This window comes from Odocoileus virginianus, chromosome 24, assembly GCF_023699985.2.
Source record: "Odocoileus virginianus isolate 20LAN1187 ecotype Illinois chromosome 24, Ovbor_1.2, whole genome shotgun sequence".
In the NCBI taxonomy this organism is placed as follows: domain Eukaryota; kingdom Metazoa; phylum Chordata; class Mammalia; order Artiodactyla; family Cervidae; genus Odocoileus; species Odocoileus virginianus.
The window spans coordinates 37297002-37312602 of record NC_069697.1 but is presented as its reverse complement, the minus strand read 5'-3'; the positions used below and the strand labels follow the sequence as shown (position 1 = coordinate 37312602).

General features: G+C 34.7%; 1 protein-coding gene across 1 annotated transcript in view; it reads left to right on the top strand.

Moving 5' to 3' along the window:
• LOC110142997 (mucin-19) overlaps positions 1–15601 on the top strand; it is a 127956-nt gene that overhangs the window by 7646 nt on the left and 104709 nt on the right. The window contains 8 exon segments of the mRNA XM_070454850.1: positions 7103–7123; positions 10522–10693; positions 11026–11225; positions 11898–12091; positions 12796–12889; positions 12892–12967; positions 13055–13104; positions 14821–14871. Coding sequence (XP_070310951.1) covers positions 7103–7123; positions 10522–10693; positions 11026–11225; positions 11898–12091; positions 12796–12889; positions 12892–12967; positions 13055–13104; positions 14821–14871 — 858 coding nt within the window.

The window sequence follows — 15601 nt, the reverse complement described above, 5'->3', positions numbered from 1 at the left end:
GTGAGAATTAAGGAGTATACCTGGAAAAAGAAATTCCACGTGCCTTAGTGAAAATGAATTTTTGTTGCTCTTAGTCAATGAACTTTAGGATCCAAACAGATTCCTTTCATTTTCAGTAGGTTACAGGATGGTAAGGAATTAGTGACCACAATTTGGAGAAAGCAAATATTTGGAAGACATTGATAGAATCAGGCAGAGGAAATATTTGTATTGTTAAATTAACCATAAACATATAGATATGAAGAGCTGACTTGTCAGAAAAGACTCTAATGCTGGGAAAGATCGAAGGCAGGAGGAGAAGGGGATGACAGAGAATGAGATGGTTGGATAGTGTCACTGACTCAATGGACATGAGTTTGAGCAAGTTCCGGGAGATGATGAAGGACAGAAAAGTCTGGTGTGCTGCAGTCCATGGGGTCGCAAAGAGTTGGACATGCTTGAGTGACTGAACAACAACAAATATATACAAAAAAATTAACAGTTCCCTGGCTAAGTGGGAATAAATCTTCAGTAGATTTGGCATGAAATAGATAATCAGTTCTTATTTTATTCCCAGACTATTTTGTCCTCTTGAGTAAAATCTGTACAACTGATTATCTTCTTCCCCTTTTTGGTCTAATTCATTGTTTATGAACACATTAACCAGAAAATGTTTAGGGAAAATCAAGTGAAATATAAATCAGAAAATAAACTTCATGTTGGCAGCTGTAAAACATATAACTAGTATTAAAGATATAAAGTATTGGTTAATATTAATGTGTGAATTTAATTTAATTGGCTACCTTTGTTCCCAAGAACGTGCTGACAATGAAACTTTTAAGTATATTGATAGGTAAATATACTATGTATATCTATGTAGATGAGATTTGTTAAATAAGAAAGATCCAAAATAATAAATTAATATTGAAATAACAGTGATTTATATGAAAAGTAGATTGCTTATATTGAACTTAAAAGAAGAATGGAAATGATAGAACTATTCTGACTGCTTTAAAACATGCTAAAAATATATATATGCTATATAGAAGTATAAAATGATCTAAATGTTGTCACTTTTTTTTGTTTCCTTTTTTATAGATGGGGAAGCCCTATTTTATAGGCTAAATCCAGGTCAGTATCTTTCAGAAATTAATCTTCACTTTTAGATAACAAGGTGTATTCTGAGCCCACTTTTGGACACAGAAAAGTTTTTTCAGTTATATTAAGATATAATTGACCCAAGTTTAAGGCATACAATGTGATGGATGATTTGGTGTACATATATTTTTTAAATGACTACCACAATAAAGTTATTTGACATCTCTATCGCCTCACACAGTTATTTTGTGTCTGTATCTCTGTGTGTGATGTGAAAATTTAAAATCTATTCTCTTAGCACCTTTAAAATACATGATGTAAAATGGTTAACTGTAGTCACGATGGTATACATTGAATTCCCAGAACTTTTTATCTCATTATTAGAAGTTTGTACTTTTGATCAAGATCTTCCCATTTCTCCCATCCTCAATATCCTGGAAATCACCATTCTACTCTTTTTCTATGAGTTAGATACTTTTAGATTCCATATAAAAAGAAAATTGTATAATATTTGCCTTTTTCTGACTTATTTAACTTAACGTAATTGTTACAGAGTTCAAGCTCATACTGCTCACTTCATGACAGGCTAATGAATCAAGAAATGAGTTGTTAGGGCAAGGAACAGCAACTTTATTCAGAAAGCCAGCAAACTCAGAAGGTAGACTCATGCCCCAAAGAACCATCTTGCCTGAATTAGAATTCAGGCTTCTTTTATACTAAAAGTGTGTGTGTGGAGGGAGGCGGGGGTAGTGAATCAAACATTTCCTGGTTCCTGTTAGCCTCTGGAGGGAATCTTCCTGTAGTCATTCACAGCTGGTCCTAGTCAGGATGTTTCCTGTGAGCTAAGCAAAAGTATTTTAGTTTAATGCTCATTACCTCGGAGGCACGGCTGCCAGAGATAGGTCATTATGTGTAATTTAAACTTACATGTCATTAACTTAGATACAAAAGATTCTTTCCTATTACATAATGCCTTCAAGGTCCATCCATGTAGCCATGAATGGTAGGATTTTCTTTTTTATGGCTGAAGAGTATTCTATTGCATGTAATATATATCACTCTATTGATGGGCACTTATATTGTTTCCATGTCTTGGCTGTTGTGAATAGTTATGCACTGAATATGGGACTGAAGATACCTCTTTGAAATGGTGATTTTATTTCCTTTGGGTCCATACTCATGTGGAATTTATAGGTCATATAGTGCTATTTTTAATTTTTTGAGGAACCTCCATACTGTCCTTCATAATTGCAGTACCAATTTACATTCTCACCAACATGGAATACAGAAAATTGATATATTTAGTTTTCATACATACTTGATTTTGTTAGTGAATTACCAGGACTCCTCACTGTTTATCTCACAATTGTAAGCTCCTCAAGGGTGGGATTTTGATCTATGGGTGCAATGACACTCAATATACTTGTTTTGAATGAATAAAATAATTAAGGATCATTGACAAGTATTTGATCTACATATAAAAGTTTTCTATGTGAGGGTAACTAAATTCTCTGCAAGGTAAACTTATTGACATGAACCACAGATAGCCTATCTTCATACCGACGAAGAAATGGAACTTCTGAACACAGATTAACTTTATTTTGAGGACATAAAAATGAATGTGAATTATATTAAATACCATGGAATTTTGCCCTTGGGATTTACTGATATGTGCATGACAGTTGGACTCTACTCTGGAGATAGTTTCTGAGTTTCTATGTTTGTACTTAATTTGCCTTTCTTTCTCTTATGTTGAATATCTAGTTTTATGTTTTTATAGGAGCATTACAGCTGCTTTTAGCACCCAGTTCTAGTTCCTACTTACTGCCTTCAGTTTCCTGTGATGAGAGCACCTTTGATCCCAGCTCATTATCCTTGTATATGTTGAAAGAGTATGTAGTCTGTGTGAGACCCCAGAATATTTTTTTCGTGAAGGGAACAGTTCATGCATGGTTTTTTGACATCTTTATTTGTTGCAAAAGGATTTGGGGATGACTCTTAATTGCAACCTACACTTCAGATAGAATTTTCCAGATATTTAACCTATATGGGGAATGTTATTGTATAATTTTTCTTTAGAGACAAATAGTCCCCAAACCTACCTGTAAACCATTTTTTCTTATCTTTGGGCTAAATGTGTGTGTGTGTGTGTAACTATGTACAATTTAGTTTTGGCAACAATTTATCAAAGCACATAAGAAGCCCTTTACCTTTTAACTGGCTTTATTTGCTGTTTTTTTAGTTCATGCCCTTGGCTCAGTAGTAAAGAGTGTGAAAGTAGCTTTGTCATGTCTGACTCTTCGCGACCCCAAGGACTATGCAATCCATGGAATTCTCCAGGCCATAGTACCGGAGTGTGTAGCTGTTCCTTTCTCCAGGGGATCGTCCCAACCCAGGGATCAAACCCAGGTCTCCCAGTTTGCAGGAGGATTCTCCACCAGCTGAACCATGAGGAAGCCCCACCTGATGATGCAGGAGATGCAGGTTTAATCCCTGGGTTGGGGAGATCTCCTGGAGGAGGGAGGGTGTGGCAACTGCTCCCACTTTTCTTGCCTGGAGAATCCCCATGGACAGGAGCCTGGCAGGCTACAGTCCATGGGGTTGCAAAGATTCAGGCACAACTCAGCAGCTAAGCAGAGCACACACACTTACTGTGGCTTGACAAGCTTCTTATTTATTTAAATACAAAGAACATTCATCTTGATTCATAATAATAGCAATGCTGTTAACTATCTGTAAGTTGTATATATTTGAATTTTAGTATACAGCTGCAAAATAGAAATTGTACTCACTTGATTCACATTAATTAATTTTAGTTTATACATTATTTCTGTTACATGAAAAACTTTAAATGAAAACATCTACATTTTGCCAATAGAATAATAATTAATGCTTTGAAACACCTTTTCAGTTATCTAAGAATTATGTTTTGCTGTGTCCTAATTCATGCATCTAGACTGACTCTATTAACTGGTTGGAGGGCTGTCTAGAGGGGTATTAAGATACTACAATCAGTGAATAATTACTATATTCATGCCTGAGTATTGACTCAGTTAGCAGATGTATATGGGAATATCTCACAGGACAGGCATTGGCTGCAATCAAGATTCACTTTCTATTGGCAAATCTATCAAAAAAAGCTACTAATGACAGCAATTCTCTTCTTTTTCTTCAGATGACATAATAGCTGAAAGAAAATCAGGTAAATTACTTTGTTTTCTTTTCTTATGCTATTTGTGCTAAATAACAATAGAGCAGAACTGCTTTTCTTTGGAGACAGGACATGTCTTCCATGGAAAAATCATTAAAACACTTGAAATATTTCTTATTAATGCAAACAAACATACCATAGCGTGTTCTAGTATGATCTGGGCCAACCATTTTAATACCTAGTCAGTACTGATGAAGGTAGTAACCTTTGAAATAGAAAACCGCTCTGGTTACTAGATTTATAAAAATCTCTTAAACCTCTGAGAAAAATGTGAATGTAGATTAAGGTATACATACCACATATAAGATGTGATACATACAACAAACATGCTGGCCATTACTACTAGTGACCCCAGTGGCATATTTCTGAGCAAGTTTTACATAATAAAATACTAGAAGGATAAAATAGTAGAAACAAATATGGCACACAGGCTAAGATACAAGGCTGTTCATTTCAATAACAGAATGAATAAATTCAGAAGAAATATTTGTTTAACAAAATAAAGGATCTAGTATATCTGCGGGGTTAAACTCAGGAGAGATACAATGAATATAGTGAACACTTACCATGAGTTAAATATGTGAAATATAATGAGAGGAAATGGCAACCCACTCCAGTATTCTTGCCTGGGAAAATCCCACGGACAGAGGAGCTTGGTGCACTACAGTCTATGGGGTCGCAGGGTCAGATGCAGCTGAGCAACTGAGAATGCACACACACATGATGAAGCAGATATTTTTCATCCTCATTTATTGTATGTGTGCCCAGGGCCCTGTTGTCCCAATCTCTCTACCAGAATCTTCATGGGCATCTCTCTCAAGATTATTTGAGGCATAGTATGATCTACAATGGGGGAGAGAAGATGGAACTGGCTCTGGGTTAGCATGTACCCTTGACCCTGTGTCTGTATTCTTTGACCTCTGAGGAGGACCATGACTCAAGGAAGGCCAGAGTAAAACTTGTGTGGCTTACAGTAGGAACCCCCTCTCTAAGAGAGGTATTGACAAAGGGCATTCTGATTGCAAGTCTGGGAGTTCAGATGGGTCTGACTCAAAAGTTCACAAATTTCCCACTGTACAGAATATGGCTTTATTTCTTTCTGCTTTGCCATCAAACTAAGATATTTAGATTTCAAGATACAGTTATAAAAGTGCATGGAAGTGAAGAAAGACAATGAGAGAGAGAGAAGATAAAAGAAGGGAGAAGAGTGTGTAGTGAAGTGGGGTAGGTTTATGGAAAGTTGAGGAAAAAAATGCTGTATATGGAGAAGAGTTGTAAAAGTAATAGCATTTTGAGGGTTACATAATAACGTAATAATATAAATTGGCTGTAATTTAAGCACTCTTGAATTCATCTTAAACCAAACACTATTAAGTGAATATTATAATTTCATTATGTCTTAAATGTTAAGGATCTCTTCCTCCAACTAATGGTAGACTAAATCATTGCTATTCTCAAAAATCTAATATTTTATTTCTGGATATTGTTTGCTATAGAAAAATATATTTGCTAGAAACATGCAATATGGTTAAGTACAAAAATCAGAGTTGGGGAAATGTAATCAAAAACAAAATCTTTTGCCACCCCAGAAAACCTCTTCACAAAAGCAGAAGAGAAAGAAAGCAGTTTTATTATTGAATAAGGATTAAACCAGAGTGTGATACACATCACAGACAATCAGCTGGAGAGATTTCAAGGACAGAAAGAAATATTTCTCTTTTATACATCCAGGAAGATAAAACCCACTACATATATGTCCTTAAGATGAACAATAACTTGTCCTCAAATAAGAGCAATTGACATCAGCAATTATCACGAATGGTTTGTCCTAAGTTTGCTTGGTAGTTAGGGTAGCCACCTGTGTTTGCTAGTTGCCTTTACAAGAAAAAATACTTTCTTGTTTCTTTAAAATCATAACGGAGGGAAGTTTGCCCTTGGAGTCAGACACCAGCTGAAGTTATGTTCATATCATCCTGGACACAGGGGAGCTCTCTCTCTTGATGATAGCATTTCAAAAAGATAGTCAATCCCTTAAGGAAACATTACTGAGTTGCTTACATAACCTTTAAGAAGATGCACAAACATATTAAAGAGGTAGAGAAAGGTAGGGAGTATAAGTTTTCTAAAATAAATGATCTAAAAAAGAGGGGAGTCTCTCTTCCCTTATTGTCAACAGAGAGAATTAAGTTTCTTCCTATTATTTGTATTTGCTCTTACATAGTCTTTAAGTTCTGCTTACAAATCAGGCATTTTATTATCTAGTCAGTGACCAAAATGCAAGTCTTCCATGAATTTACAAGAATATTATAGTTATTAAGGCATTACTAATTCTAAAGTACTTCAGTTTTATTATAGAGATTAAAAAAAAATGGTATAGAAAGCACAGTATATTAATACCTCATTAATACCATATATATTATACAGCATATATTACCTTAACAAAAGGCCTTTGTTGATTAATGTATTTATTAAATAAATACTAACTGAGTGTCCTCTATGGTTCAATCACATTTCAAGACATCCAGAATACCTCAGTGAATAAAACAGGCAAAAAATCTTGAGTTTATACAGCTTAAAATCTAGAAGGAAACAGTTCACAGCAATAAACATTATAAGTAGTAAACATGATATATACAAGGTGATAAAATCTATGGAATTAATTAGAGAAATATAATGATAATTGTGAGGATTAAAATGGGGGGTGCAACTTTACATTGTGAGTGTGCCTCATTGAAATGACATTTAAACTAGCACTTGAAGGAGTTGAGCAAATGTTAATTTATGAGTAAATGTTTTCATCTTTATTCTTTGCAGAAATACAGAAAGAAGAACCAGGTATGTCGTTTTAATTTTACCAGCTGTTATTAAACCAAGGACAGCGTGGATTCAACATGGCAGAGTATTTTGATGGGAGAGGGTTGACCCCTGGAACTCGGAGCTTAGTACTGGAGAAGGAAGCAGATGGGGAGGTTTCCGCCCTGTCCATGAGAGGAAGAATTTCTAGTATATATCAGTTAAATCTTTACAACTCTATTCATCTATTTTTTGAAGTCTTACCACTATGACAAAAAGATACGGACATGGTGATTAAATTAATAAGGGGTGTATGTCATTCCCAGCACCACCAGAATAAAGGTGCTTACACAAAATAAAATACTTTTACATTGTGTAAAATACTTTTACACAAAATAAAATATAATACTTTTCATAGTATTGCAATCAAATCAAATTTATTGTGCTAGCAATACTGCTTTCAGATAATAATTTCTGTTATTCACAGTAAGTCCCTTTTTGCACAGTAGTTCATCCTTTGGTGACTTAATTCAGAAGAAAGAAATCTCTTGGTTCACGCCTTAACATTGGATTTAGCATTCAAGGAGCTGCTTCAGACAGGTCAGAGAACTTTGGGAGGTTAATAGTTTAGAGTCAAAAGACACTCCAGCAGGTACTGTTGCAGAAAAATACTGACCTAGAAGTACTTTTTCCCAGTTGGGGTAATAAAATGGCAACCCACTCCAGTACTCTTGCCTGGAAAATTCCATGGACGAAGGAGCCTGGTAGGCTACAGTCCATGGAGTCGCAAAGAGTCGGACACGACTGAGCGACTTTGCTTTTCACTTTCGCTTTTCAGAAGTACTTTTTCCCAGTTGGGATAATCTGATAATCTTTGATTTGTGGCATATGGCCTTAAAGACACTAATTCCAGCGCCAATGAGAGTAATGAATTCTGTTTTAAGAGAATCTTGGCAAAGTTTACATTAAATTAAATTCTTCCTGATAAATTTTATTTTCTTAAACTATCTTTTTTACTATTATCGTGATGATCAATCACTTTTATAATTGTAAACGAACGATTTAAAATGCTTGCTGGACCCGGTTTTGGTGCAGTCTCTCACGTTTTGGGCTTCTCACGTTTTGGCTTAGTGGTGAAGAATCTGCCTGCAACGCGTAAGATAAGACATAGGAGTTGCCGGTTCCATTCCTGGGTCGGGACGATCCCCTGGAGGAGGAAATGGCATCCCACTCCAGTATTCTTGCCTGGAAAATTCCACAGACAGAGAAGCCTGGTGGGTTACAGTCCATGGGGTCACATAAGAGTTGGACACGACAGCGCGCACACACACGCGCGCACACACACACGCGGGCACACACACACTCATGTTTCTGTCTGCAACCACAATCCACTTTCTATATCAAGATTCCTCTTGAAATTACATACTCAATTTGCCAAGTAATGTTTTAAAGTAGGGTTTCTAGGCAGTTTGTGGCCTTCAATTTTGGTTCGATCACAAACAAATTCAGATTCCTTTAAGTTAGGCATGTCTTTTCTGACTTGATACACTTCTTCCTTTTGGCTGATTCAAACTTTTACTTTAGTTACCTGGCCCCTGAAGTTTCTATAGTTTGTATCTCTGCAAAAGACACAAAGAAAGAGATCCAGTGAAGAAAATAACTTCAATATTTTATGTTAAAAATTTAATATTTGTGTCCAGGTGGTGATAACTGAAAAGGAAGTAGCAGTTTTAGGTGTGGGGCTGTGGTTGAAATATCCAAAGGGAAGACACAAACATTTCCTGTCTGTCCTGTCATCTGTTTTGGGATTGACAAACTCAATATGACTAATAAGTCAACACAGAAATTTGCTCTTGTTTACAACACTGAGGTGTGAATTGTTTGCTCAGGTTCTATAGAACACATTGAAACTTTATCTTAAATAAACTCTGAACCCAGTGCATCACTTTTCTTAAGGAATTCTCTCAAACCTCATGCAAATTGGCTGCCATGCCCACCTCTGATTATACTGTGTGGAATTATATATGGAAAGATATGTGGAGGGTAAGGGATGATACATTCAAAACTATAATGAAGGCCTAGTTGAAGCAGTGAGCATAGACTAATTTATTTTACAATATGAATGAATGCAACTTTTCTCTGTAATGATTATTTTCGTATGGTAAAGAAAACCAGTTTAGCATATAGTCTTGCCAACAGTGTCTCTGGTGGTACAGAATTTGGCGGCACTGCTTCAAATAAAAATAGAATTTGTTGGGGTGCATCTGGCCAAAATGGATTTTGTGTGAATTCAGTAAATGAAGAGCTGGCTCTAATTTTGCTGCAAGTGAAACAGATATTCTAGGTTGTTTCTTAGTTTCTTCTTTTGACAGAAAAACCAGTCAATTAGCAAAGCAGGAATTGATGGTTATTTTTGACCAAATCAGATTTAGTGTCAGAGGAATTCATGGGAGAGATTTGTAAACTATGTTTGATTCTCAAAGGACCTGTGCTTTCATCAACAGAAATCAATTTAAACATTTTAGTGAAGAGGCAAGTGGAATGAATGCTTTTATGAAGGGGCTTGGACCTGGAATGAAGAAATTCTGTTTCTATATAATCTTTCCTATGAACCTTTTGTGGACTTTGGGAAAGCCATTTAAACTCTCTTGTTTCCAAGTTTCGTCATAAGAAACAAAAACATTTTGGTCTCATGTTTCTGTATGACTTTGGAAATTCTTAAGTTCTATTACTCATATTTGAACTGATTGTCCTGAAAAGAAATGTAAGAATGTTTGAAACTGTCAAATGTGTATACCTATGGTCAAGAATTAGGAGGTGATAAGCAAAACAAAAGTGTTAAATTTTGTTACAGTAATTTTTTTTTTCAAAATGGTCTTCAATATTGTTTTATATTATATTTTCAATAATCAAAGTTGTAGATAAATAGCAATTTATATTTGGAAATTAAAGTCAGTGATATAACTGAGGTTCATTAAAGTATGGTAAATATAGGTATTTTTTGTGTCAGAGCAATTTATCTTAAAAGATGTGGAAATTGATGGAAATAGAATGAATGGCAACAAGTTTGTTCATAAATCCATGGGCTTTGGCTCTCTCTTTAGTAACATGAATTCTGATTCAGACTCTATTAAGAAAAAACATAAATGATTTACATCCTTTGTTTATTGCTCCTGATAACAGTTTAAGTTTCCATTTAGTTTTCCATTTGCCTTTTGATTTTGAACTTGATGGTAAAAAAGAGGGTTAAATTGGATTTAGTCTTGATGATTCTGGTTCATGTGGAGTAGGTGTCAGTGGTCTTGAAAAAAAAAAAGCAGCATTGGAAAATTAAGTTCTGGTGATCTAAATATTACTATTTAGGTTTTGTGTATAAAAAGTATTGATTCATAAGTTGTATTTAAATATTCCCTGGTGACAGTCTCTTTTTTTAACTTCAGCAGACAGCACTAGCATAGGAAGAGGGGCTAAATTTAGTAGCCATGCCTCTGGAAATTTAGCATTTGGTTTGGGGACATCTGGTCAAAAGGAATTGGAAATCAGTAGAGCTGACTGGAGTGAAATTAGCAGTAGGGGATCTGCTGGGGGTAAATCCATAGATTTTGGATGCCTGTGACTTAGGTATTCCAACTGAGACTCATTCCAGAAAAATTTTAAATTGATTAAATTAATTAATTGGTTAAAATACTTTTGAATACCTCTGTTGGTGATAACTCTGGAAATTTGGATTCCAGTTTAGGTCAACAAGGTTTTGGAATCAATGAACTTGGGGAGGGGAGGTAGTCTGAATGACAGTACATCTGTTGGGGCTGGATTTAAAGGCTTTGGGTCTGTTGTCATTAGCTCAGGTATACCAATAAAGACTCATTCTGGAAAATTTTAGATGAAATTCAGTAGTGGAAACACTTTTCTTTAAATAACATTTCACAACTTAATTAACAAAGATTAAATTTTCATAACATTTTGATTTTTTCATCAGTTGGAACAGGGTCTTATGGTTGGGAAGTTGGAGCTGGAAGAGGCAATGCTGCATTTGCTTTTGGAGCACCTGGTTCGAGTTCATTTGGTGAAAGCAGCTTTAGTAGCAAAACAGTTGAAGGCGATCAAGTGGCTAGGTCTGGAAGATCCATTTCCAGTGATCTAGGTATTGATATATCATTTTTGTGCATGCCAAGTTTCTGAATCACAGAATGTTTTCAGTATGCTCTGTGACAATCATTTTGTGTTCCACAGGTGACACCAGTTTGAGAAGTGGTGATACCTTTGTTGGTGATAGCTCTGGAAATTTGGAACCTGGTTTAGGGTCTTCTGGTCAGCAGGGATTGAAAATCGATGAACTTGAAAGGGATAGCTTGAGTGGCAGTGCATCTGTTGGGGCTGGATTTAAAGATCTTGGATCTGATGTTAGTAGCTCAGGTATTCCAATCAAAACTTATTCTGGAAAATTTTAAGTTAATTAAATTAAGTGGTGGAAACATGGAAACACTTTCATTTAAATAATACCTTAAAACAAATTAATCATTAAAGATTAAATTTTAATAACATCTTGATTTGTTTTTTCAATTGAAACAGAGTCTTTTGGTTGGGAAGTTGGAGCTGGAAGGGTCAATGATGCATTTGGTTTTGGAACTTCTGGTTCAAGTTCATTTGGTGACAGTGACTTTAGTAGCAAAACAGCTGAAGGAAATCGAGTGGTTAGATCTGAAGGATCCATTTCCAGTGATCTAGGTATTGATATCTCATTTTTGCACATATACATTTCTGAATCATAAAATATTCTCTATAAACTCTGTGACAACCATTTTATATTCTGCAGGTGACACCAGTTTGAGAAGTGTTAGTACCTATGTTGGTGATAGCTCTGAAAATCTGGAATCCAATTTAGGGTCTTCTGGTCAACAGGGATTGGAAATCAATGAACTTGGAGGGGATGGCTTGAGTGGCAATGCATCTGTTGAGGACGAACGCAAAGGCCTTGGCTCTGATGCCAGTAGTTCAGGTATCCTCTCAGTCTCCTTCCTGAGAAATCCAGTTGAGTTCTAAATATTTATTATTTTGTTTAATAATATTTTGATTTTTCTGCTAGCTTGAAAGCCTGAATCTTTTTATTTTGGACTTGAAGTAAAGAGTTTTGGAAAAAAAAGGTTTCTGAACCATAATATTTATTAAATATATTCTGGTGACAAATTTCTGATATTCTGGTAGGAGTATTGGTGTAAGAAGTGGGGATTAACAAGTAGCGATAATTTTGGAAATTTAGGATTGATGCTTGACCTTTTGGTGAAAAGGAATTTGGAGGCAGCAGATTGATAGAATGAGGTGGCAATGTCCGTTGGGTCTGGATCCATGAATCTCAGGACCAATGCCCGCGACTCAGGCATTCTGCTAACCTGGATTCTTTCAGTAAAATTGAAATGCATTTCAAATTTTCATTATTTTTTTAAAATAACATTTTAATTTTTCCACTAGAGGAAAGGGCTTCTAGCTTTAGAAACGGAGAAAAGAAGGGCTGAACTCAAGGTTTTGGAGATTCTGGTTCAGATTGATTTGGTGACAGTGATCGTAGTGGTATAGACTGATAGAAATGGAGTAGGTGGTTCTTTGAGCTCTAGTTCTAGTGCTATAGGTTTTGATGGTTAATGTCTTTGCATAGAATTCTAAATCACGATATGCTCTGAAATAATTCTTTTGACCATCATTTTCTATTTGGAAAGCATGCAAGAATTGGGGCTGAATATTTTAGTGGCATTTCTGAAGATTCAGGATTTGGTTTGGAGTCATCTAACCACTAGGGATTTGGAGTCAGTAAATCGGTGGGAATGGAAAGAGTAGTGGTGGATCTGCTGGGGCTGAATACTTGAGTCCTGGATCTGAAGTCAGTGGCTCAGATATCTTAACCTGGATTCTGCTCCCAAGAAATCCAAATTAATTGCTCCCTTCTTTATTTCTTTAATCACATCTTGATTTTCCATTAGGAGGAAACATTTGGTCTTCTAATTCTGGAAGTGGTGAAGGAAACAAGGGTGCAGCTGGACTTGGTGTTGGTACCTCTGGACCAAACATATCTGATGAAACTGGCGTTAGTGGTACAGGTACCTGTGATGTTGGAAAAGAGGATATTGGATTTGGTTCCCCTGATTTGAGAATTGAGGTTTATTTCTGTTAATTAAAAAATCAGAATTCAAACATAACTTATAAAAAAATAGTGAAAATCATAACTTTTCTTAATAAAATATAAAAAGCAATGGAAAGTGCTAAAATGATAAATATCTTTAGATGATATCAGATGAAATTAATTTAACATGTTGGTGTAGATTGTGGAACTAGTTTTGTGGTTGTGAATATATTGGTGTGGGATAGTTTTTGTTGCCTTTATGTGAAATTGATTTGGAGTTGCATAAGTGGAAGAATGGCAGTTGATTTGTTGGGCTTGAACTTTGTATTTTGCATCTAGCCTTGATGGCTAAAGTATTTTTTAACAGGTCCATTCCTGAGAAGACTAAATAAAATTCATCCTTTTTTAAAATCTCATAAAACTTATTATTTCCACTTAATGGAAGCATGAGATTAAATAGTATTGAAATTTGTGTTGCACATTGTTAAAGTAACACTTAATATGCTATGGGAACTATTTTGATGAAGTTAGCAATAAGTATCTGAAAAATACAACTCATACTTAGAACTCAAATTTAGGATTAATACCTTTTAAAAAAAAGAAATATAATTAGCAAAAAATAAAGTGTGGTGTAGTAATGGTTGGCCTCAGAGCCAACTATTAATGAATTTGGTCATACAGAAATAATAATTTTATTTTGGGTTGTTCTTAATCTTTGGACACACATTTTGGGGTCAAAACCTCAGTGAAAGTCAGATGTTTGAAATCTTTCATTATTTATTGTCACTGATTTTGCTTAAGTACAGTTGATACAAATGGTTAAAGAGACACTGAAATTCTGAACCCCAGACCTGCTGTTATTAGTGTAGGTATTCAAATTTATTAGGTTTTGTTCCTGAGAAATGTACTAAGAGGTAATTATCTCTTATCTTTCTATTGTGGAGTGGTTGCCCATTTGAGATTTTTCTGCTATTTGGATGTCAGTTTTCAACTGCTTTCAATTTTCCAAATTAGGTGATAGACTTTTATTAATTAATAGTCTCCCCAGTAGCATATCTAATGCTAGTAAATCTAGTGCTTTTGAAATGGCAGGTTCTGGATCTCTTGACATTAATGTCTCTTGACATTAGACATCTTGAGATTGAACATCTCAGTTCATCTAGATTAATAATTTTAATATTTCCAGTTTCTATGAATGCTGAATCCTTTATGCACTTGACATTTTGAAACAGTACCTAGATTTCCCAAGTGTGAAAGAATTCATAGTGAGAGTAAGTTTGGTTGAAACTGGAAAAGCAGACTTGGAACTCTGTCTAAACAACACTTTTCTCTTTCCCTGAACAAGCTTTAAGCAATTGATCTGGAATAAATTGATTTGGTATCAGTTCTTTTAGTAGTGAGGCTTATAATTTTGTTACTCCAGCAGGTTGTTGAGTTGATAAAAATTTTTTTCTTATATAGCATCATGTGGTTCTAAGTCTGCTATCATCACCATTGATGAATTTAGATCTTTGAGATATATATATATATATATATATATATATAAGATTTTAAAATATACTTTTCATATTTTTACCAAATAAAATTACAAACAGAAATGGCCTAATCATTTTGTATTAATTAGGTGTCACAAGTTCATCTGACTACAGTACGTCTGGATCAATCAGCACTCCAGGTAGTTTGATTTAAAATGTTCAGTTTTTAAAATGTATTTATAAGATGTTCTCTTGATTATCGATTTGCTGGAACTTGATATTATTATATGTTTCTCATGCAATATTGAACTTCTAAGTACTTATTCTCTTTGAATACTATAATTTAGATGACCAATTGGATATTTGAAGCAAGTTTTGAATAAGAAACATTCAATTGTATCTTAACAGATCCTAAATAAAACAATACAACCTACTATTTATCATTTTAGATATAGTATTTAAAGGTTGATTTTATAAATAAATTCAGAATTCCATCTATTTTCGCCTAACTTGGGTAAGACAGCCTGTAATAAAGAGAAGTGACCTCAAAATATACAATAAGTGGTATTGTGAAAAATATTTAAAAGTTCTATCAAAGTATTCCCTTTTTAAAATTGTTACTGTATTATGTTGCTTGCTTTTAGACCTTGCTCTAAGATTTCATGTGTTTACTTGGTCACATATAAAAGAGTCAGTGCATTGGAAATAAAGGATTATGGGAAACCAAGTTTCAAGGTTATGAATTTTTCCCTTTGATCAGGATAATTGATTTTTTAATATATGGATAATTGAGTTACTAGTATTAGACAGTAGACTGGTTTAATAAATCTATCTTGGACCTGTTTGGGTAGTATCTTCCAATAAATATAGGCCACCAAGTTCTACTTTTGAAGTCTAAAAAATAATTCTGTAAGGAATGCAGCATATGTT